We start from the raw sequence: 25,182 nt of genomic DNA, 5'->3' as shown, positions 1-25,182 counted from the left end.
CAAACTCCATTCCTGACCCCTTCTGTAATGTAATGTAATTTATTTCTTATATACCGCTACATCCGTTAGGTTCTAAGCGGTTTACAGAAAATATACATTAAGATTAGAAATAAGAAAGGTACTTGAAAAATTCCCTTACTGTCCCGAAGGCTCACAATCTAACTAAAGTACCTGGAGGGTAATAGAGAAGTGAAAAGTAGAGTTAGAGGAAAAATAAAAATAAAATAAACATTTTAACAAGACAGCATTGATCTAAATACTTTGGAAGGGAGAAGAGAGGAGAGAAAGGAATAGAAGCGAGATGCAGGAGCAATGTCCATTCACTCCCATCTTGGAAAATGACACCACCTGATCTTGTATGATGCATTCTGAGATGTATCAAGCAACGTCAGGCTGCCCAGTGGCTTTTTTTTTAAAGTCACCCTTCCTGTCGGTGTGTGAGCCAATCACTACACATGCACTGACAGAAGGGGGGCCATTTTGCAATAAGCTGTAGATTACTGCCACATTTTTAACACAGTATTAATTTGCATGCTGAATGAGTTCTGCATCCCATGAGCATTTTTTGCCAAAAGCTCACAATATTTGTTCAGATTAGAGAATGACAATGGCTGTTACCTGCGGCTAGCCGTGGGTAACCTGCCGAAACAGTGGGAGAAAAAGTTGTCACCACAGGTACGGGAACAAGGCCATTCACTGCCCTATGGAGCAGTGAATGGCCTTGTCTCCGCAGTAAAGATCGGGAACGCCCGCGATCACTGATCGGGCATCTCCCTCCCTCCCTTCCTTCCCCTTACCGTGGTGATTTGGAGAGGGGGGTTCGTCTCCCAGCTGCCTGAGCCGGCTTTCATCACGAGAAGGCTTTAATCAAGTCACATGTGGCTGCCAAAACTTCTCCTCTGATGCAACCAGAAACAGGAAGTTGATTAAAGCCTTCTCATGATAAAAGCTGGGCAGCTGGGAGACAAACCCCCCCCCCCCCAAATCGCCATAGTAAGGTGAGGGAGGGGAAGGAAGGGAGATGCCCTCGGATGACTTGGAGATTACTTCAGCGATCGGAAGGGAGGGGGGCTGCTGTAGCTCGCACGCTGAAGGGAAATGGGGAAGAGAAGTGAAGAGTGGGGAGAAAATGCTAAAGGGAAATGGGGAAGCGAGAGAGGATGGGGGAGAAGACACTGAAGGGAAATGGGGAAGCGAGAGAGGATGGGGGGAGAAGACACTGAAGGGAAATGGGGAAGAGAGAGATGCCAGACTATGGGGGAAGCAGAGGTAAGATGATGGGTGCCAGACTAATGGGGCTTGGGGTGGAGGGAGATGGAAGAGAGAGAAGGCAGACAGTATGAGAAGATGAGGAAAGCAGAAACCAGATAAAATGTAGAAAAAAAAATTAATATTTATTTTATTTTTTTTTGCTTTAGGATAAGTAGTATATTAGTTGTGTTGATAAAACATTTATAAACAAAGCCCTGCCAGCTGAACATCTTTTTCAGTTCAGCAGCCAGAACTTTGATTTATAAAATGACAATTGTACAGAATATTGTTTCTTTTTCTACTTTAATAGAATAAGTTCAGTATAAAACTATTCGAGGCTTGTGTGGATGGGATCAGATGGTTTGCGGGGATGGTGACCAAGCTCGCGGGGACAGGATGGTGACCGAGATCATGGGGACAGGGCGGAGATGGGGACACATTTTTTCCCGTGTCATTCTCTAGTTCAGATCAGCAGTTCTAATGTGCAGCTTTCTACATCAACCCCTTTAATCTTCACCGTCTCAAGCAGAGATTGTAAACCCTCAAGGAACAGCAAAATATTAGTATACCTGAATTTAACTATTGATAAAGTGGATTGATCTACAAAAAGGAAAGGGAGAAGGGTCTCAAGTGAGTCATATTATTCACATCATTTACAACTAATTCAACTGAACAGGAGCTCAACTGAGTTAAGTAAGCAAGAATCATTAAACTAGATTACCAAATGTGGTCAGTTTTTCCTCACAAAATTAGGTCAATAAACTTAGTAATCCAACTCACCACTAATTGCACTGTCAACATTCGTTTCCTTCAGCTCCCTCTCAGGCCCTTCTTCACAGTCTCCCAGATTAAAGGAAACTGTTCTCTCCTCTACAGCTGTTCTTGGTGGAATAGCAGCAGTCACTATATTCGTAATTGTGCTCTTGTCTTCAGTACAGATTCCATTACCAAGTGGTAGCTTAATGCTCTCAGAGTCTTGTTTTAGAATTGGACGGTGCATATCCCTGTTCTTCTCCATCAAAGGACTCTCAGAAGGACTACTCTTGATTTCTTCTGTTGGGAATTAAAAACTAATCCTTAATGTCAAAGAAGAGGAGCACGTGGAAGAAACATGCAACTGAACACACACTTAGGGCATCCATTATGTTGTCCATTTAGAATGTAACTAAAACATCACATACAAGTTAAAAGAAAAAAAAGCAGCATCTATTCCAAGAGAACAGAACTGTTCAAGTAACCAGAACAATCATTAAAAGAGAAATGATTAGGATGCAATAATTACAGAACTTAATTTCAGAGTGTAGATTAAAATGCCATGCTTTGGCCAACATTTTAAACATGCTGAATTGTCATGGAGTTGAATTTTGTAACCACCAAAACAAGGCACATCAGATATTTTACTTATAATTGTTTTGGTCAAATATCACTGGTACTTATCTTAAGTTACTCGCATGTAGGAGGTGTTCTCCGAGGACAGCAGGAATGCATGCTCACAGATGGCTGATGCCATTGGATGAGCCTCAGTACAATGCTACATAGCATTTTATAGTTTTGAGCAACATCTCACCACATATGAGTAGGTGCTTTCCTGACCAGAATAAGCGTGCAGGACCAACAATACAATATCAAAGCTAAAAGAATGCAACTCTTGGAGAAAAGGGGGGATGTGAGAATGTGTGTCCTGCTGTCCTCCGAACATCAGAGAAGTAACTTCGTTTTCTCAAAGGACAAGGAGGATAGTTTCTCACATATGGGAATCCCTAGCTACCAAGTTCACCGAAAAACAACTCAAGGCCAACCAGAACCAATTAACTAGTCTTTTTTGAGGGTGCAGTCACCTTAAACAGAAGAAAAAATGGGACTAGGATAGTGGAATTATATTCTAGACACCAAACTCCTCGAGGGCCACAATCCAGTTGGGTTTTCAGGATTTCCCCAATGAATATGCATGAGATCTATTGCATACAATGAAAGCAGTGCATGCAAATAGATCTCATGCATATTCATTGGGGAAATCCTGAAAACCCGACTGGATTGCACCCTCAAGGAGAGACCGACACCCCTGGTCTAGGGCCTTTCCCTCACACCCGACAACACACCTTCTCCACTTACAAGCATTAACACCTCTTAGTGGAATCTGTCCAACAGACTCTGGAGATACCTTCATGCTGCTGTTAAAAGCATAGAATTTGCATCTCTATATCCAGGGCATGAGGGTCAGGGACTGGAGGTTGGAATGCAGATGTGATAAGTCACAAAAAGCAGTCCAGTCTCCTCAGGACAACTCCAAAAGAACAGGAAACCAGATCTTGCCCAGTAAGGTGTAATGAGAATCATATACCATTAGTACTGTTTGAATTTACACACTGTTCTTGATTAGAGGGATTGAATAATACACACTTGAGACCTCCCTCATCGAAGAGAAATGCATCTGACACTAGTCTGTCATGTGACCAGAGTCTGGAGTAAAACTGAAGCACCTTGTTGTTGAGAAAAAATAAGATCCACCAAAACTATGCTCCACTCTTCAGGCAATACCCATATTGAGACATTTTGTGTGGTTGCACAACCCTGCTCAGTCTGTCTGTCAAGATATTCTAATTCCTGCAAGGTATGTGGCTTAGAGCACCATAATGTTGACTGGTGACCCACTGCCACATCAGGTCCTGTACCCATCTGCTTGTTGATAAACAGACAACGAGGTTGCCATCTATTGAATTAGACTCTGAAAGCCTTTAGAGTGTTCCACACAGCCTTAGGCTCTAGGAGGCGGATGTGGTTCAGTCTCCCGAGTAGATCAAAGATCTTAAGTGCGAAGTCCTTCTACATGGGTTCCACACCAGAATGGATGCACCATTGTCAGTACCCATTGAGGTGGTGGAATTTGGAATGGGAGTCCCAGGACCAAACTAGATCAAATCATCCACCAGAAAAACAAGTGGACCAGATGACATCCACAAGGTTCCCTATAGCATCAAGCAAGGGTTTATTGGGTGCTTGTAAAGCAGTGGTCTCAAACTCGCGGCCCGGGGGCCACATGCGGCCCACCAGGTACTATTTTGAGGCCCTCGGTATTTTTATCATAATCACAAAAGTAAAATAAAAGTTTCTTGATCATATGTCTCTTTAGCTATAAATGACAATATTATTATTAAGACTTAGCCAAAAGAAAATATTTATAAATTATAAAGGGTTATTTATAAATTATAAAGACATTAACTATTTTTTCTGAGGCCCTCCAAGTACCTACAAATCCAAAGTGTGGCCCTGCAAAGGATTTGAGTTTGAGACCACTGTTGTAAAGGGAGGCAAGCCATGGGAGCGACATACAAAGCCTCAACAGCTACCAAACTGTGACTTGCTGGCTGCTCCAAACCTAAGTGGTGATAGCAACAAGGGCATTTGCCCATGCTAGTAGTAGGAAGGCCCAAGCCTGTCCTGTGTCTGGCAGAGCTCCTATGTACTCCAATTGTTGACCTGGAGTAATTTATAACAGACCCTAGTAGCTTCAAAAGTCTAATAGTTCTCTTCACTGACTCCTGAGCACCTCCTTTGACATGTTCTTGACCAACCCATCACCCAGGTAGGGAACACATGCACACCCAGTCTGTGTAGCGATACTGCACTATGGCAGGACACTTCGTAAAAGCTCTGGGGGAAGACTTGAGGCCAAATAGCAAGATGTGAAAATGGTGCTTTCCTACTCTTGAGATATTTCCTGTGACTGGGATGTATCTGGATATGGTTGTAACATTCTTTAAGTCCAGAAAGCATAGCCAATTATTTTTCTGACTCATAGGAAGAAGGGTGCCCAGGAAAATCATTCTTTTTTCACCATGTATCTGTTCAGGGCCCTTAGGTCTAGAATGGGACAAAATCACTCTCCCTTCCCCCTGCACTACCTTTTGGGTATAAGGAAGTACTTGGAATATAATCCCTTCCCTTCTTCCCTTGGTAGAATGGGTATGACCACATAGGCCTTGCAAGCACTTCCCTATACTGAACTCTGAGGGCAATTTAGAGGTTTGTGCTGTCATAGTGTAAATGGTCTGAAGTTACTAGGGGCACCTTTCCTGGAAAAAATTCTGCCTCCTTTACACTGGAAGATCATCCAGTATGGACATATTTATTGTGGCTAAGCAGTCTTGGAGCTGTCAAAAGCCCCTTACTGGCTTCAACTAGGGACTCTGCTGAGATTCCTGAACTCATTGCTGCCAAGGCAGGAGCACTGGGCTTAGACCTATTGCCAAGGACAAAGTATACCCACACCTTTTAGAGTTGTAGGAACCTCTTCTAAATCCTCCAGAAAATTTCCATGATGTGGAGGACCTCAGGAGGTAGCAGCTAAGACAGGGATGTGATAGTATCAGCATGTTTCTTGACGAGGTATGCAACCTCCTCTACTGGCTCCCCAAAAAGGTGCATCTACATGGCAAGAGATGTCCACTAATTTTTCCTGAGCTGCAGGTTCTATGTCAGAAACGTGCAGCCAAGAATGTCTATACATTCCCACCCCTATAAGAGAGACCTGGGATGCCATGGAGGAATCAGAAATTCCCCAAACCATGCGCACTTAGGGATTCGTGTTCCCTGCCGCTGTGGTGTGTGATCCATGACCGGATTCTATTTTAGAACGCAGCGGCAGGGAACACTCTGGAGCGTTCCCCCCTCACTCACTGCGAAAGAACCGCTGTCACCACCGCCAATCCTTCTGCTCCCCTCTTCGGAGTGTGCAGTGCAGGCCAACGGGGTTCCTGGGCAGCTGAATGCAGTCTCCGGGCGGCCGCAGCCTCAGCAAACGCCGGTCTTCCTTCCAGCTCGGGTCCAGAGCCTATCCAGTGTCATCGTCTTCGCCCCCCCTACTCCCCCCGGCGCATCCGATCCCCCGTTGAGCCTCCCATCTGACCCTCCAACCGCGGTCTGGATGGCTCCCTTAGTCCCTTGCCACTGCCCCCCTTCCCTTCCCACGGTCCCGACAAACCTCTTGACTCTAGCAGCGGCCGAAGCACACTAAACACGCTGCTTCGTGGCCTTCTACTGCCCTGATTTGCTCTGCCGGTGATGCGGCAGAGGGAATCGCGGGCAGTAGAAGGCCGCGAAGCAGCGTGTTTAGAGAGCTACGGCCGCTGCTCGAGCTGGGAGGTTTCTGGTCGTCTCGCGGTGGGAGGGTCAGATTGGAGGGTAAGTGGGGTCGGCTGCACTTCTGCGGTAGTGGCAGGGGGGGGAGATGGGAACATGCTGCTTTCAAGGGTTCTACTGCACAGGGGGATGGGAGGGAGGGAGGGATAGAAAAAAAATGATAGGTTCTACTGTACAGGGGGGGGAGGGAGGCAGGGAGGGAGGCAGGCTGGCTGGCTTTGGGGGTGGGGGGGCACTGAGGGCACTAAAGACATAGGAGGCACTAAGGACATAGGAAGGTGGCACTAGGGGCACTAAGGACATAGGAGGCACTTAGGGCACTAAGGACATAGGATGGGACACTAAGGACAGGACGGTGGCACTGGGGGCACTAAGGACATAGGAAGATGGCACTAAAGACATAAGATGGGACACTAAGGACATAGGAAGGGGGGTCACAGAGAGTCAGGCAGGCATGGCACAACAGAGAAATACAGGCAGGCAGGGGGTCAGGGAGACAGAGACAGAAAGAAAGACAGACAGGGGGCCAGGGAGAGACACAGACAGAAAGAATGACAGACAGCGTACACGGAGAGAGACAAAGAAAAAAAAAGAAAAAAAAAAAAAGATAGACATCTACTCTAGCACCCGTTAATGTAACGGGCTTAAACACTAGTTTTCTATACTCCTTTTGCTTAGTGAATAATTGGAAAAGTTCTGTGGCATGCTCCAGTGGAAGAGATTCCACAAAGGCAAGCACACTGGACGTTAAGGACTTCAAAGTACAAGCCTCTGTATAACTGGTAGGTCTAGATGTAGGAAAAAAGCACAGAGACCTGTAAATCCTTCCTCCCAAAAGAATCTAGTCTCTCTACCCAAGGGAGCTAAGCCATAAGTGTAGGAACTTTGAGCCCTTTTAAGAGCTGATTCAACTACCATGGAAATGGTACAGCTACCAAGCCTTTTCAAGTGTGGAAGACATCTGGATACTGTATGTCGAGTCCAACTTCTTAGGTATTACCTGCACAGAGAGAAGGGTCTCTCAGTTTCTAATCTGCACATTCCACAGGACATTGTAACCAGGGACTGTCACAGCCTCCCACAGAGAATCATAGTCCAGAATTATTAACTCAACCGTGGGCTTGACCTTCACTTTCAGTTGAAATGGAATGGCACCTGCCATTTCCCTAAGAAAGCCAAAAAAGGAGAGCTCTTCTCTCCTTTGAGAAGTTCTTTGATTCTTCCTCAGACATTCAGGAGCAGTCCATATGTTCTGAGAATCTGCTGGTGTCAAATCACAAGTGAGGTCTGGGCTGCAGGGAGATGAAGCGATGCTTCTCAAGCTTCCAGCACCTTGTGTGTCTGTCTGTGTGTGTGTGTGTGAATGACCCCGTTTAATTGAAGCAAAAATCAAATGGTTCAATGCTGGGGGGGGGGGGGGGGAGTGGATCTCACAGTCACAAAACTAACACACTAATCCTGACACGGGAGGGAAAATAAAAGAAGAAAATGAGGAAAATAAAATGTTTCCTGCTCAAGGAAAGCACTCAAGTCAGAACGGAAGGATGCACTGAGGATAGTTCACACACACAAAAAAACAACAACAAAAAACCCAATACAACCTCTCTACTCTGAGAAGAGCAAAGACTGCTGGTCCTGCAGGTTCACTCTGGGCAGGAAGGCACACACACATATGGTAAGATATTGTCAAAAGTTTCTTAAACCTAAAGAATGTTGGGTAGTGTCCACATCAAGGCTCCATCAGAGGACATTACCCATAGGTAAGAAACAATGTCATGCTTGTTCCCTGAGAAAGACACAATCTTTTTATCGGACTAAACATATTTATAGCCACAAAACCCAGACTGGCTAGGTGTGCCCCAAGGATTGGATTAAAACTTCTGCTCTAGTCTCAATATCCAAATTGCAAGAGCTACGGATTGATGTCTAGGATACAAATAGGATCCCTAGTTCTGAGTGATGAGTTGGAAAACAGTCCAGTCTCCATACATCCAACAAGCTAGTTCCAAAACACAGGGCACTATTATCTGTTGCGACTGTTGTCTAGGTCTCGCTGCATCTGGGGAAGTAGAGCGGATGTTTCAGCCATCATGCTGTGGCTTTCTTCAGGGTGTGCTGCGACATCTGCAGTTTGTTCTCAAACCTGATTGGCTGGGGCTTGAGGTGATTGTGACCAATAGACTTTCAGCCTCAATCATCTCAAGCCCCAGCCAATCAGTTTTGATGACCCTCTATCTATCTATCTATATAGACAAACTGCAGACCTCATAGCACACCCTGAAGAAATGGGCGGGGGTGAATTGAGACTGTGTTAGACTAGGTTTCTAACATACTCTCAGTTAACCAGATAAACAGTTATCCGGTATCTACCAATCCCCTTGGGTGCCAGATAGCTGAGATTGTACTGTAAAAGAATCAATTCAGCTATTCAGCTTTGATGAGACATATTTGAAAGTTTTCATACCATGATGTACATGATGTTAACCTTATAACATTAGCTGTCAAAAGAAAAATCTTATTACTTACGTTCAATCTTCCTTTTCATTAGAGGGCAGACGATAAACCAGACGATAATGGCACAAACAACAGCACATCCCACCGAAATAAGGATGATACCCCAGAGAGGAACTTTGTCAAAGCCCAGCACTAGGAAATAAAACAGCAAATCTGAAAACCCTAGGGCAACAGCCCCATATACAGAGAAGTCTAATGAATCACCTGGACTGTGGTTAGCACTAGGTTTTATGTGAGACAACTCTGAGCCCGCCTCCATAAATATATGCATACCCTCTATGCTCCACTGGTCTATATTGTCCACATCTACATTCCATTTCTACATAGCAAGATAACATAACTACAAAAAGAATACACACACACTCACTTTTATGGGAAGATTAGGTTCTTACCTTGATAACTTTTTCTAGTACAAAGAACATGAGTCTTGACCAGTGGTTTATCCATCTTTACCTGTGAGTTTTGCATAAGGAATCATCCACAGCTTTCCAGCTCCACCTCCTTATGTCAGTGAGCAATGCCCTATTTCCTCAGTTCATACTAAAGCAGGTGATCACCCCTAGAAGAGGAGAAACAAGGAAGGAGCCCCCACCAAGTCAAGTTTTTTTCTTCTCTGCAACAAAGACAATGATTTAAACTCTATGAAACAATGCAAACAAGGTGGAACCAAATAAGTCACCTAGCTGAATACAACCATCATTAACATTTATACAGCTGTAATAGGCTTTCCCATGGACTTTGCCATAGCAAGTTATCACATCAGTTATTGTACTTGCTTGACCGCCAAATAAGTCATCCTTATGCTCTCTTGGCTGCTCCAAGGCAAGCATCTGAAGACACACACATGTGTCCGAGACAGTAAGCAGGTTAAATTGATATCTGACAGGGCAGTTATAAATGTTAATGATGGTTGTACTCAGCTAGGTGACTTATTTGGCTCCACCTTGTTTGCATTGTTTCATAAAGGGGAATCCATAGACAACATTTACCTTGACTTCCAAAAAGCCTTCGACAAGGTACCCCATGAACGGCTGCTTAAGAAGCTATGGAACCACGGGGTGTAAGGGGATATCCACCGATGGATCAAACACTGGCTGGCAGGCAGGAAACAAAGGGTTGGAGTAAAGGGCCATTACTCAGAATGGCAATGGGTCACGAGTGGAGTCCCACAGGGGTCGGTACTGGGACCGCTCCTGTTCAATATTATTAACAACTTGGAGACAGGGACAAACTGAGGTTATTAAATTTGCGGACGACACCAAACTCTACAGCAGGGTTAGAACCAAGGATGACTGTGAAGGCCTGCAAAGGGACTTAACGAGGTTGGAAGACTGGGCAAGAAAATGGCAAATGAGTTTTAACACTGAGAAATGCAAAGTCATGCACATAGGGAAAAAGAACCCGATGTTCAACTATAAAATGGGGGGGATCATTGCTGGGGGTGAGCAACCTTGAAAGAGACCTGGGGGTGATGGTGGACACAACATTGAAAGCATCAGCACAGTGTGCGACAGCCTCAAAGAAAGTGAACAGAATGTTGGGTATCAAAAAAGGTATCACGAGCAGGACGAAGGAAGTCATTTTACCGCTGTATCGGGCAATGGTGCGCCCACATCTGGAGTACTGTGTCCAGTACTGGTCGCCGTACCTCAAAAAGGACATGGCGGTACTTGAGGGAGTCCAGAGAAGAGCGACGAAACTGATAAAAGGTATGGAAAACTTCTCATACGCTGACAGATTGGAAATGCTGGGGCTATTCTCCCTGGAAAAGCGGAGACTTAGAGAAGACATGATAGAAACCTTCAAAATCTTGAAGGGCATAGAGAAGGTAGACAGGGACAAATTCTTCAAGCTGTGGGGAGCCACAAGTACAAGGGGGCACTCTGAGAAATTGAAAAAGGACAGGTTTAGAACAAATGCTAGGAAGTTCTTTTTCACTCAGAGGGTGGTGGACACATGGAACGCGCTCCCGGAGGCTGTGATAGGCCAGAGCACGCTACAGGGGTTCAAGAAGGGTCTAGATAGGTTCCTAAAAGAAAAGGTGATTGAGGGCTACAAATAGAAATAGAGGTAGCTTATAGGAATAGTCAGAAACCACGTCGCAGGTCATGGACCTGATGGGCCGCCGCAGGAGCAGACCGCTGGGCACGATGGACCTCTGGTCTGACCTAGTGGAGGCAACTTCTTATGTTCTTAGGTGTCAAGACTCATGTTCCTTAGCTTCAGCTTGCAAGACTCTGGAAGGAAACATGGTCTTCTGCTGCACTGCAGAGAATCCCCAAGTACTCCAGAGAGTGGGTCAGTTCTTTCAGAAATTGATAATCTATCCCAGGTCTTGCAGGAGCTGGACAACTATCCAAGCTTCTAAAAGAACGTACTCCCAGCTACTGTCCTCTGAACCAGAGATTCTATTTTTTCTTAGGCAGAGCTGTCCCAGAAATCCTGGAAACCTCTGGAGCACCAGGAAGCCTTAAACTTTGGATTAAAACCTGAAAATAATAAACCAATTGCAGGGCAAAAAAAAAACACCTCCTCAACACTTGCACAAGGAAAAACTGAGGAGATAGGACACTGTTCACTGACACAAAGAGGCAGAGCTGAAAAGCTGTGGATGATCCTTCTGCAAAACTCATTCCTCTTCCACTGGAAATCAGTATTGCTTCAATACACCCCTGCATTATTTCATATAATCTCTATAAAGGCCCCTGTATTCTTTCATTCCCCAACTATACTTCTGCTTGAACAACTAGCATTCATCCTCTGAATTCTAGATTGCTTTTACTAGGAACTCTTATTGCCATGTATCTTTCTCCCTTTCTCCTAGCCTACAAATTCCATTTTATATGATTTTAAACTAAGAACATAAGAATAGCCTTACTGGGTCAGATAATTGGTCCATCAAGCCCAGTAGCCCGTTCTCACGGTGGCCAATCCAGGTCACTAGTACCTGGCCCAAACCCAAGGAGTAGCAATATTCCATGCTACCAAGCAGTGGCTTCCCCCATGTCTTTCTCAATAACAGACTATGGACTTTTCCTCCAGGAACTTGTCCAAACCTTTCTTAAAATCAGCTTCGCTATCTGCTCTTACCACATCCTCTGGCAACACGTTCCAGAGCTTAACTATTCTCAGAGTGAAAAAAAATTTCCTATTGGTTTTAAAAGTATTTCCTTGTAACTTCGAGTGTCCTCTAGTCTTTGTAATTTTTGATGGAGTGAAAAATCGATCCACTTGTACCTGTTCTACTCCACTCAGGATTGTGTAGACTTCAATCACATCTCCCCTCAGCCTTCTCTTTTCCAAGCTAAAGAGCCCTAACCGTATTAGTCTTTCCTCATATGAGAGGAGTTCCATCCCCTATATCATCTTGGTCGCTCTTTTTTGAACCTTTTCTAGCGCCACTATATCTTTCTTGAGATAAGGAGAGCAGAATTGAACACAATACTCCAAATGAGGTCGCACCATGGAGTAATACAGGGGTATAACATTCCTAGTCTTGTTAACCATCCCTTTTTTAATAGTTCCAAGCATCCCGTTTGCTTTTTTGGCTGCCGCCATACATTGGGCAGAAGGTCTATGACAATACCCAGATCCTTTTCTTGAGCGCTAATCCCCAAGGTGGACCTTAGCATCTGGTAACTGTGATTCAGGTTATTCTTCCCAATGTGTATCACTTTGCATTTTTTCACTTTAAGGGCTCCTTTTACAAAGGTGCGCTCGCGTTTAACGCACGCACCGGATTAGCACGCGCTAGCCGAAAATCTACCGCCTGCTCAAAAGGAGGCAGTAGCGGCTAGCACACGCGCTATTCCGCACGTTAAGGCCCTAGCATGGCTTTGTAAAAGGAGCCCTAAATTTTCATCTGCCATTTGGACACCCAGGCTTCCAATTTCCTAAGGTGTGCCTGCAATTTTTCACAATCCGCATGCGTTTTAACAACTTTCAACAGTTTAGTGCCATCTGCAAATTTAATCACCTCAATCGTCGTTCCAATTTCCATATCATTTATAAATAAGTCAAATAGCACTGGTCCCAGTACAGACCCTTGTGGCACTCCACTGTTTACTCTCCTCCATTGAGAAAAATGACCATTTAACCTAGCCTCTGTTTTCTATCTGATAAGCAATACCTAATCCACAACTGAAATTTTCTCAGGAGCCTCTCATGAGGAACTTTTATCAAAAAGCTTTCTGAAAATCTAGATACACTATATCAACCAGCTCATCTTTATCCAAATGTTTATTCACACCTTCAAAGAAGTAAATTAGTGAGGGAATATCTCCCTTGGCTGAACCCATGCTGACTCCGTCTCATTAAATCATGTTTATCTACTGTTCTACAATTTTATTTTTTATAATTGTTTCTATCATTTTGCCTGGCACTGAAGTGAGGCTTACCGGTCTATAATTTCCCGGATCTCCCCTGGAGCCCTTTTTAAAAATTGGCGCAACATTGGCCACTCTCCAATCTTCAGATACTTTAGACGATTTTAGGGACAGGTTACAGATCACTAACAGCATGTCAGCAATTTCATGTTTGAGTTATTTGAGTACCCTCCGGTCCTGTATACCATCCGGTCCTGGCAAGTTATCACTTTTTAACTTGTTGATTTGGCTTAGATTTGGATTCACCAGATTTCTTTCAGTTCCTCCACATCATCACCCTTGAAAACCATTTCCGGATCAGGTAGATCTCTTACATCTTCTTCCGTAAAGACCAAAGCAAAGAATTCATTCAATCTTTCCGCTATGGCCTTATCCTCCCTGAGTGCCCCTTTTGCTCCTCGATCATCCAATGGTCCCAGATTCCCTCACAGGTTTTCTGCTTCTGATGTATCTAAAAAATTGCTATGAGCTTTTGCCTCTTTTGCAAGTTTCTCTTCATATTCTTTCTTAGCTGTCTATCAATGCTTTGCATCTAACTTGCCAGTGCTTGCGTTTCTTCTTATTTTCTTTATTCGGATCCTTTTTCCATTCTTTAAAGGATTATTTTTGGCTCTAATAACCTCTTTCACTTCACCTTTTAACCACGCTGGCTCTCATTTCCTCTTCTTTTCACCTTTGCTGATACATGGAATTCATCTGGTCTGGGCTTCCACGTTATTTTTAAATAACATCCATGCCTGGTTTACAGTCCTAACCTTTGCAACTGATCCTTTAAGCTTCTTTAACCATTTTCCTCATTTTATCAGTCTTCCTTTCGAAAATTAAACATCCCCTACAGTAGATTTCTTTTGCGATGCTACTCCCAGTATCAGCTCAAATTTGATCACATTATGATCACTGTTTCCCAGCGGACCCAACACAGTTAACTCCTGTACGATGTGTCTTGCATTCCACTAATGACCAAATCTAAAATAGCACCCCTCTTGTTGGTTCCTGGACCAGTTGCTCCAAGAAGCAGTCATTTATGACATCTAGGAATTTTACCTCCCTAGCACTCCCCTGATGTAACATTTAACCAGTCAATGATGGGGTAATTGAAATCACTCAGCCCACCTCAGGAAAGGGACATATACAATCAAAACTACCTCAATTTATGCCCTATATGGACAACCAGAGGTCTTTGGGACACTGCAAGGCCTCCCCATCCAACACACACACTACACTCCCTCAAAATCAGAGAGGACACAGAAAAAGAAGTGGAGAAAAAGCCTCAGTTCAGCTTAATATGGCAAAAAATTCCACATCTGTTTAAGCAAGCAGACCAACTGAAACTACTTGCGCATGTGTGTTAAATCAATATTCCATTCACTCAATTTCTCCAATATAAACGCATCTGTAGTACCAACCCTGAATTTTGCAGATAATCCACTTTGTTACAAGAAAAATTTGATCAAAGAGGTTAGCTATTGTGTCAAGGGCTGCAAAAACAACCTTTTACAACCACAGGAATGGTTTGCTGGAATATTGCGAGTGTCCACCTCAGCAGGATGTGATCCTGTTTGTGTCTATATTTAACCAGATTTCTAGAACAGAGCAAGTTCTATGTAGACACGTGAACATTCTGCGAGTACACCCTTGTTTTCAACATATGCGAGTATTAATTTTCCTATGGTCACGTTTTCCTCTGCTTCCGGCAGCAGCAGGAGGCTATTAAACTATGAAGGGAGTAAGACTCAGGCAACTGGTGTTGGAACCAACAAGAGATCAGGCAATACTGGACCTGATACTTACCAATGGAGAAAGTGTCACAGAGGTCTCGGTGGGCGACACATTGGCCTCCAGTGACCACAACATGGTCTGGTTCAATCTCAAGAAAGGTTTCACTAAATCTACCACACTGACCAAGGTCCTCAAATTCAAGGACACAAACTTCAAAGAAATGGGAGACTTCGTTCGCCAGGCGCTACAAAGCCAAGCAGAAACCGATAACGTGGAAGAAATGTGGTCGACTTTGAAAGCCATCATACAAGAAGCGACTAACCGCTATGTTAAATCAGTAAGTAAACGGCGAAGGAACAATAAGCCACAGTGGTTCTCTGCGCAGATTTCGGACCTCATCAAGAAGAAGAAAAAAGCTTTCATCTCTTACAAACAATCAGGGAAACAGGACTCTAGGGAAGTGTATCTGGCCAAATCAAAAGACGTCAAAACAGCAGTAAGGGAGGCCAAATTCCGCATGGAGGAGTCTCTAGCGAAGAACATCCAGAAAGGAGATAAATCCTTCTTCAGGTATATCAGTGACAGAAATAAGAACTCAGGCGGGATAGTACGTCTTAGGAAACCAGACGGAGACTATGTAGAAACAGACTCGGAAAAAGCCCAACTATGAAATGAATACTTCTGCTCAGTCTTGACCCGCGAGGCGCCAGGACTCGGTCCTCAGCTACAGACAAGGGCTGATTCAGTTGACCCGTTTAGTAATTTCGAGTTTACACCCAGCGGTGTCTACTGCGAGCTGTCAAAGCTTAAGGTTAACAAGGCAATGGGGCCTGACAACCTACACCCCAGGGTGCTCAGGGAGTTGCGTGATGTCTTGGCGGAACCGTTATCCGCGCTCTTCAATCTCTCCCTTAGTACGGGTAACGTCCCGTTGGACTGGAAGACGGCTAACGTCATTCCACTCCACAAGAAAGGCTCCAAGATGGAGACGGCAAACTACAGACCGGTGAGTCTCACATCAATAGTGTGCAAACTAATGGAAACTCTAATCAAACGCCAATTGGACACGATCCTGAACGAGGAGAATCCACGGGACCCCCGTCAACATGGATTTACTAAGGGGAGATCCTGACAATCCAACCTGATAAGCTTCTTTGACTGGGTGACGAGGAAGCTGAATGTTGGGGAGTCCCTGGACATCGTATACCTGGACTTCAGAAAAGCATTCGATAGCTTACCACACCGCAGGTTGCTAAGCAAGATGAGTTCTATAGGATTAGGTGACACATTGACGAAATGGGTTGGGAACTGGTTTGGAGGTAGGCTTCAGAGGGTGGTGGTGAACGGTACCCCCTCCGAAACGACGGAGGTGATTAGTGAAGTGCCGCAGGGCTCAGTCCTGGGTCCGATCCTATTCAACATCTTTATAAGAGACTTGACTGAAGGGCTGCAAGGCAAAATAACATTATTTGCCGATGACGCCAAACTAAGCAACGTAGTGGGCAAAAGCACAAGAGACATAAATTCAATGCCCGACAACATGACGCACGACCTACTCCTACTGGAACACTGGTCTAGGTCCTGGCAACTCAGCTTCAATGCCAAAAAATGCAAAATCATGCACATGGGCAGCCAAAATCCATGCAAGACTTACACCCTTAATGGTGAGATCCTGACAAGAACTGAAGCAGAACGAGACTTTGGGGTGATGGTCAGTGAGAACATGAAGACTGCCAATCAAGTGGAGCAAGCTTCATCCAAGGCAAGGCAAATCATAGGTTGCATACGCAGGAGTTTCGTCAGCCGTAAGCCTGAAGTCATTATGCCATTGTATAGATCCATGGTGAGACCCCACCTGGAGTACTGTGTGCAATTCTGGAGGCTGCATTACCGTAAAGATATGCTGACACTTGAGTCGGTCCAGAGAATGGCCACCCGGATGGTCTCGGGGCTCAAGGAACTCCCGTACGAGGAACGGCTGGATAAATTGCAGCTGTACTCACTCGAGGAACGCAGAGAGAGGGGTGACATGATTGAGACATTCAAGTATCTCACGGGCCGCATCGAGGTGGAAGAAGATATCTTTTTTTTCAAGGGTCCCGCGGCAACAAGGGGGCATCCGTGGAAAATCAGGGGCGGGAAACTGCACGGGGACACCAGGAAGTTCTTTTTCACTGAAAGGGTGGTTGATCGTTGGAATAGTCTTCCACTAGAGGTTATTGAGGCCAGCAGCATGCCTGATTTTAAGGTCAAATGGGATAGACATGTGGGTTCTACTCACAGAGAAAGGTAGAGGGTGGGTCATTGAGGTGGACAGACTAGATGGGCCGTGGCCCTTATCTGCCGTCTGTTTCTATGTTTCTATATGGTCGTAATAGGAATTTATGTGACATTCTGAGCCTAAGTGTCCTTAGACCAGTATCAACAGAGCAGGATGTGCAAGTTGCCCTGGGACATCGTAATTGTGGTAACTGCTCAGTATGTTCTTCGATGATTGAGCCTGATGTGTTCATCATCCCAGGACAGGTCAGGTTTACAATCTTTGGAATGTGACCTCATGTGTGACTGAGGGGGTCATTTATATCATCCTTTGCCCCTGCTCTATATGGGTCATACTTCCCGACGGCTGAAGACTAGACTACTTGAGCCCAGATCGTGTCTGAATACTCGACGTACGGAGGAGCCTATGGTTATACATTGCCTTGAGGCTCAGCATGAATTTAGTTCCCTGCATTGTACTGTGATTGAGCACCTTCCTTATACAGCTAGTCGCGGTGATTGGAGGCGTCTGCTGAGACAGAGAGAACACTGGATATATCTACTGCAATCACTCCAGCCAATTAGAATGAATGCCAGTATTGAATGGGCAGCAATCTTTGGCTGAAGCTGAGTGGTGATTGTTCTATGGGTTCAGGGGCGGAGTCTGGATTGGTTGAAGAGTTGTGAACTGTGGTGTTTCTTTGCGCCAGTAGTACATCGTTTGTGGAGTGTGTGCGAGTTCTGTATGGAAGTTCCTGATTGATTGCCTGTGATGCAGAAGTGTTACACCCCTGATGCAGCAGAGCAAAATGAAGATTTTCCTGTCGGGTTGACTGGCTAGAGTCTGGGCGGTGGTGCACAACTTGACTGCACTTTGGAGACAGCTGGGACTTCACTGGCAGCTAAGTCTTTTTTTTTGCTTTTTCTGCTCATGTTGCAATATTGGTGACTGTTATTTTGAAGTACAGATTAGTGCTGCCCAATTCAAATCGGTTCACCGATTAACTTCAGGTGAATCGATGTCAAATTGATAAAAAAAAATAAATAATTGGCTTCCCGATTCAGACCCTCCCCCCTCGTCCCCTAAAGCAGGAGCACCAGCGTTGCTCTTGCTGGCCGTCCACTGCCGCACCTGCTTTAGAGGGCAAGGAGGGAGGGTCAGCCGGGAAGTGCTGCTGTCCAGCTTCCCCCCACCCGGCGTCCGGTTTCCCACTCTGGCCTCCCCACACCGTTTACCATATAGGTGCAGCCTGCAGAGAAGATTGCAGTTATAGCGTCTTTGCAAACTGCTTTGAGCTGTTTCCTCCGCCGCAATCCTGCCTATGATGTCAGAGGAGGGGCGGGATCGCAGCAGAGGAAACAGCTCAAAGAGGTTTGCAAAGACGCTTTAACTGCAATCTCTCTGCAGGCTGCCCCTATAAGGTAAACAGTGCAGGGAGGCCAGGGGTAACAGAGGCCTTCCGGGGGGGGGGAGCGTAGTGGGACATGCCTTCAAGGGGGGAACAGGCTAGGGATGGTGGCATAAGCCTTCAGGGGGAGAGAGGCCCTGGTGTAGAAGTACACGGAGGGAGGGAGGGAAGAAATAATGGGTCTAAAAATACAGCAGAGTGAGAGAGATGATGGACAATAGGATTTAGGGAGGGAAGGAGCAGAAAGGGAGAGAAGTTGGACACAAGGGATGGTGCAGAGGGAGGGATAGAGATACTGGTTAGGTTGGCAACGATTAACGGAGAAATGCCTTAATGTTTCTGCCTCTGGCCCTGAAGCAGTGGACCGAATGTTATGTCCACGAAACGCTGGCCACGTCGGCAACATATTGGCAGTGAACAGGCAATATTTGAACCAGCAATGACAACGCTGAGATAAGTATTCAGTTGTCAAATATTCTCTCTCAAACCATCAGAGAGGTGCATCCACAAGATTTAGAATAACTTGAAGAAAAAATTTAAAAATCTTAAAAAAGTATACATATTTATTTAAAAAAATAATTAAAGTGAATTAAAGAAATTTTCAGGTTTTTTGGGCCAATGATTGGAGCAAGGAGCTGCTACGTTGAAGTCTCAGTCTGTGATAGGACTGCACGTAGGCTCCTATTCTGAGGCCTTTTCCTGAATAGTTAGTAATATATTCTGAATACATTCTGTCTGGAAGTGGTATTGATGATTAGTTTTGTATAGTGTGTTTTGAACCACTTCGGGTAATCATATCTTGGAGTTTATAAAATAAACCCACCAGGATGTTTGAAAAAAAACACCCAATTGGGCAGAAAAATCGGATAGAATCGAGAAACCAATTTCAATAGGCTGAATGAATCGAAATTTTTTTTCCTGAATCAGGCAGCACTAGTACAGATTAATCTACACAATGGACTTGTGAATTTGTGGTGTGCTTTTTGTGAGGTGGTTTTGGGGGGTCTGCTACAGTGCCTTATTTTTCCACCATTGCTGATTTAACACACATGCACAAGTAGTTTCAGTTGGTCTGCTTGCTTGAACAGAAGTGGAGTTTTTTTGCCATATGAAGCTGAACTGAGGCTTTTTCTCCACTTCTTTTTCTGTGTCCTTCTCTCTCTGGTTTTGAGTGAATGAGTGTAGTGTGTGTGTTGGATGGGGAGGGCCTTGCAGTGTCCCAAAGACCCCTGGTTGTTCCATGTAGGGCATAAATTGAGGTAGTTGTAATTGAAATCACCCATTATTATAGTGTTGCCCATTTCTCCAGCTTTACTAATCTCTGAAAACATTTTCTATCTGCTCATTTTGTCACGGGAGACGGTAGTATAACCCTACCTTTATATTCACACATGGAATTTCTAGCCATAAGGATTCCACACTGCTATCTGCTATGCAGAATGTTTATTTTATTTGATTCAATTCCCTCTTTAACATAATAGTGCAACCCCCCTCCAATTTGATCTACTCTATCCTTGCAATATAATTTGTACCCAGGTAACAGTGTCCCATTGATTGACCTCCTTCCACCAGGTCTCCGAGATGCCTATTATATCTCTCTCATCATTCAGTGCTATATACTCTAATTCTCCTATTTTATTTGTTAAGCTTCTAGCATTTGTATACAGACACTTCAAATTGTGTTTCTTCCTTGCAACTACAGGTTGCTGAGAAGACAGGGAAAATTTGAGTCTTTTACTTTGCCTTCCTCTTAAGCCCTCCTGGCTTTCTTTCACCATTATTGGAACCTCCCTACTGGGACTCCCTAGATATTCTGTTTCAGTAGTATCCTCCAAGGATATCTCAAACCGAACCATCCGCTCCTGGGCAACTGTCGGCTTTCCCCCACATCTCAGTTTAAAAGCTGCTGATATAAATTCACTAGTTCTTCAACTATATTTTCACTACCGATGTTTATTACTATGTCCTCCATTACCCACCCACTTCTCTATCTCTAATCAATTTGCTTCCATGTAATTCATTATGGGCGACGCAGCAGTGTCCGTTCCAGTTTCATTACAGATCATTGACAATTTATCTTTTCCTCCGGCTGTTATCTTTTTCCAGTTTTAAATCTAACTGATCCTTCCAGATTTTCTATTCTGAAGTTAAGCCATTTGCATAAAAACTTTACATACCTGCTGCACAAGCCCAGCTAGGGGAAGGGGGATGTGTAAACCTTGTTCAGCAAGTATATCCCCACCAGGTGTTTATAATCTGATACAGCATTTGAGATCAGAATATGCACTTGCCTCAGGCAGACTGATGGACCCGAGAGTCAGGTGAGTAGTTACAGTGAAGACATGGAAGCAAATGATTAAAGAGAACCTACTACATGTTTGAAGCATAAAATTTATACTGTAACTGATTTAGAATATGAATAAAAATCACAACAGAATCATAGTTGCTCATTTGTGTTGGAAAATTCTAATGCCAGCAGCAGCACTGTACAGCACAATTGATATAAGCAAATACTTTTAAATACTGCTGCCTAAACTGATTGATCACTCAAGTGAAAATATTAACACACCAATAGTCAAAAGTTTTAAACATGCCCAACAAATTAAATATCTAATTTCAAAATATATACAGTGGTCTTAAACATTTTTATATTAGCAACAAAAATCAGGAAATACTACCATTTCCAACATATTTCAAGGATAAATACAGAAAAGCACGCATCAAGGTAAGGGCATATGATACTGTATCTATCTTACTTGCTGTTTATATACATAGATCAAAGGCATGTTTTTCAGTTTTGACAAGTGAGTTTCTTATAGACTAGATGTGAAATTGGAAATATTAAAAAAAAAAAAAAATAATGCATTTAATTACGGGACTTTAAATTTTTAGTGCTTCTGGCAAAGACTGAAGGGGCCATCTAGAACATTTTAAACAAAAATTTCCAACAAGGATACATTATCCATGTTTTTTTTCTTAACAGCCCAGAGCCAGAATATTAACAAAAAGTCATCATGAATCCTTTCAACTGTGAACTCCTAAACCTAAATATCTTTAGAGCAGGTTGTGTTTATTGGATAAGCAGCACGAAAAGATCAAATTCTGAAACTCAGTTTGCATCATTTCCAATGAAGCAAGAGGAGTCAGGTATATCAAATGATGTGTGATCTAAAAGGGTTCATCTTACAAACCATCTAAAATAAATCAGCATTTATGGCTGGTGCTGCCCTGATGGCATGGAGAATGCCATCAGCCCAGAGCCTCTGCTTGCATCCAGCTCCTAGCCCACAACTTCTGGAGTCTCATGAGAGGACGGTCCACCTCTCTTCATTTTGCCATCTCAGAGTGGGCTGGCAGAGCTACAGTGTTTGATTCCAGTATTTCAGAAGCAAGGAAACTGAAGTAGAGGAGTTGCTTTTGTGGTACCAGCCTGAGCTGGCCTGGCTCAACTGGGGGCATGGAATTAACATAAGTACCCTGCAATCCCCTTCGCTTCCAGGAAGTCATCCAGTCCCTTTTTGAACCCCAGTATTGTACTATGGACTATTACCTCATTTGGAAGCGTGTTCCAGGTGTCCACCACCCTCTGAGTGAAGAACTTCCTTGCATTCGTTTTGAATCTGTCCCCTCAGTTTTTCTGAATGACCTCTTGCTTTTGTTGTCCCCGCTAGTCTGAAGAATCTGCCCCTCTCCACCTTCTCTATGCCTTTCATGATTTTATAAGTCTGTATCATGTCTCCTCTCAGTCTCCGCTTTTCCAGGGTAAAGAGCCCCAGTTTGTCTAACCTTTCGGCAGACAGACTGAGGGGTAGTGAGAATGACTGGGGTTTATTTTTATTTGCTTTATTTTTGTTGAGCTGAGCTCTTTGGGGACAAAGGGAAAGAAAATGAATTAAATTAAAAAAATAATTTTGCTATTTTTTCCTGCTTTTATTTTTAAGATTTTTCTTTGGAGTTTTCTGACTTGGGAACTAGTATGTCCAACACCACCCAGACCCTTGCTACATATGGTGGGGGATCCCCAAGCAATGCCAGCTGAGGACCTCTCCTCCAAAGGGTGGTTGGAACTCCCTTCTATCAAGTGTGGCAGTCGCTGGCAACTTCCTTGAGTCACTGAGAAGCCAGCATCTGTAGGTCAGGGTCAATGCTGCTGCCTGCCAAATTTGGTAGAAGGGAGTTTTGGCCACCTTCAGAGGAAGTCTTCATCTGACAGAGCATGGGTATCCTCATCAGCTAGAGTAGAGTATTTATAACTTATATTTACATACATGTAAATTAGAGGCTCTGGCAGAGACCCATTTACAAAGTACGCATTCTAGAGAATGACACGGGGAAAAATTCTGTCCCCGTCACTGCCCCGTCCCCGCCATCCCCTTCACTGCCCCCGCTGTCCCTTTCACCGCCCCGTCCTCAGTGTCTTCTCCTCTTCATCCCCCCACCTCCAGCACCCTTCACGCGGTCCAGCAGCTCCCTCCCGCCGGCCAGCCGTGCATTTCTCTCCCTCCCTCTTACCTTCTCTTATGGCAAAACTGGTAATTTGTATAAGGCTATGCGCTGCATTACAGCCAAAGCCTTGAAGTCGTGTCGGGTTGCTTGCTAGAAAAGTCTCCTCCGATGCAACCGGAAACAGGAAGTTGCATCAGAGGAGATTTTTCCCAGCAGGCAACGCGACGCAACTTCAAGGCTCCGGCTGTAATACAGCTCATAGCCTTATAGAAATCGCCAGTTTCAACAAGAAAAGGTAAGGGAAAAGGAGGGAGGGAGGGAGATGCATGGCCGGCGGGAGAGAGGGAGCTGCCGGATCGAACGCTTGTTCACTGCGCGTGCTAACCATTCACCGCTCCACAGGGCAGTGAATGGCCTTGTCCCCGATCTCGCGGTGACCTTTTTTTTTGGTCACTGTTTTGGCGGGTTACCCGCGGGTAACAACCACCGTGTCATTCTCTAATGCATTCTTCCTTTGACATTGTGAATGTCAAAATGTACAACTGTGTACGCCTTTCAGTGCTTGTAAGTGATAAATAATAGTAGTAGCCTTTGCTTGTTTGGAAATATTAATTGTGAAGAATACATACTTTGTAAATTGGTCTCTGCTAGAGCCTCTAATGTATTTTAGTAGCATAATTAAATGAAAGTTATGGGCAGGGAGGGAAGATAATTCTTGCAGGGATGGGCAGAGATGGACTGGACCTTAGAAGGAATAGGTGGGAATGGGTTAGATTTCTGTCTGTGAATCTCTCTATTCTAGATGACATGTGTCATTTGAGACGTTTTACAAAAAAAAGTATATAAAACAAAAAGAGAGCCTTTAATTTATGAGAAAAGAGCACCTAAAATTTGTGAATATACATCATATCACTGTTTTATTGGGTCTTTACTGTGACCCAATAAACACCCCCTGCTCAAAATCCTCAGATTTAAGATGGAGTTTACAGCTGTGACCAATGATTAAGTTTGGGTAATTAAAAACAAAACTTTACACAAACAGCCCTTCTTAGTGTTAACAGGTCTAAAAATGGATTAGTTTTACACATATTATGAAAGGAAATGAACCTCGTTATTCCAGCGAGAGGTTGGCAGGAAAGTACGAATATTCAAATCCTTAAGAGCATGGGAACATAAATGTATCTGAAAAAAGCAGAACATTCCTTGCAATTCTAAAAGGTTGGGGGGAGGGGGAGAAACCACACACATTTGAATGTGTAGCACCTGCCCCAAATTCAACTTTCCAACATAATCAGCTCATCCCTAACAATTTAATAGAAATTAAATTGTCTTGCCTAGCATGCTGGCTCTTCTTAATCAGGTTTTGGAGAGGGCAGGTGAGGCAAGGCCAGAGACTATTTTTAATGATGTTTGGAACTGTATCGGAGTTCTTTGGAGGCAAAGAGGAAAGTCAACAGGACTTAAATCTGTTAAAATTCAGTTAAGTGGGGGAGAGAAAAGAGCTCTTGAATGGTCATGATCCTCAACTCCAGTGGATCATCATGGGATGGAAAACTTTTCCTGTACAAATGAAGAGGAAAGGTCTGTATGGATTTTAGTTTTTGTGCAGGCCTCTTGTCGGTTAACTATCTAAGTTAGAATTCTCAGCACACACTAGCCTGCAGCCTTCTGTAAGCGGCACAGGCCAGCAGCATCTAGAAGATTTCAGCCCTGTAAAGTAAAAAGTGGTAAATTTTGTATTTAATGGAAGTTCAGTAAATTAACTGTTTTTAAAACTTTGAAATATGTTCAAAATTTACTTACAAGGTGCACCAGTGAACATGATAGAAAACAGGTTGATTCCAATTGTGCAGGCATAAAAAACTGGTAAAGCTCGCAATCCATTAGGAACAGGATCCACCTATAAGAAAACCAGAACTGTGTATAAAGGTGCTCCCTAATATTAAAAACTAGTCAAGTTCAATGTATCAAAACATGAAAATGTGACCTTTAAAAACAGCACAAAGTAAAAAAAATGGCATTGTTTAAAAACAAACAAAAAAAAAAGTTGCCTTCAATTT

The 25,182-nt window shown here is 44.0% G+C and overlaps 1 protein-coding gene across 3 annotated transcripts in view; it reads right to left on the bottom strand.

The window, feature by feature from the left end:
- SLC20A1 (solute carrier family 20 member 1) overlaps positions 1–25,182 on the bottom strand; it is a 140,606-nt gene that overhangs the window by 58,590 nt on the left and 56,834 nt on the right. For all 3 annotated transcript variants that reach the window (XM_033949292.1, XM_033949293.1, XM_033949291.1), the window contains 3 exons: positions 24,926–25,022; positions 8,917–9,036; positions 2,032–2,304 (listed from right to left, as the gene is read on the bottom strand). In XM_033949292.1, the coding sequence (XP_033805183.1) occupies positions 2,032–2,304; positions 8,917–9,036; positions 24,926–25,022 (490 nt within the window). The remainder of the gene's footprint in view (positions 1–2,031; positions 2,305–8,916; positions 9,037–24,925; positions 25,023–25,182) is intronic.

The sequence above is a fragment of the Geotrypetes seraphini genome, chromosome 6, assembly GCF_902459505.1.
Source record: "Geotrypetes seraphini chromosome 6, aGeoSer1.1, whole genome shotgun sequence".
In the NCBI taxonomy this organism is placed as follows: Eukaryota; Metazoa; Chordata; class Amphibia; order Gymnophiona; family Dermophiidae; genus Geotrypetes; species Geotrypetes seraphini.
The sequence above is the reverse complement of the archived record's forward strand: the minus strand, read 5'-3'. Positions and strand labels throughout refer to the sequence as shown.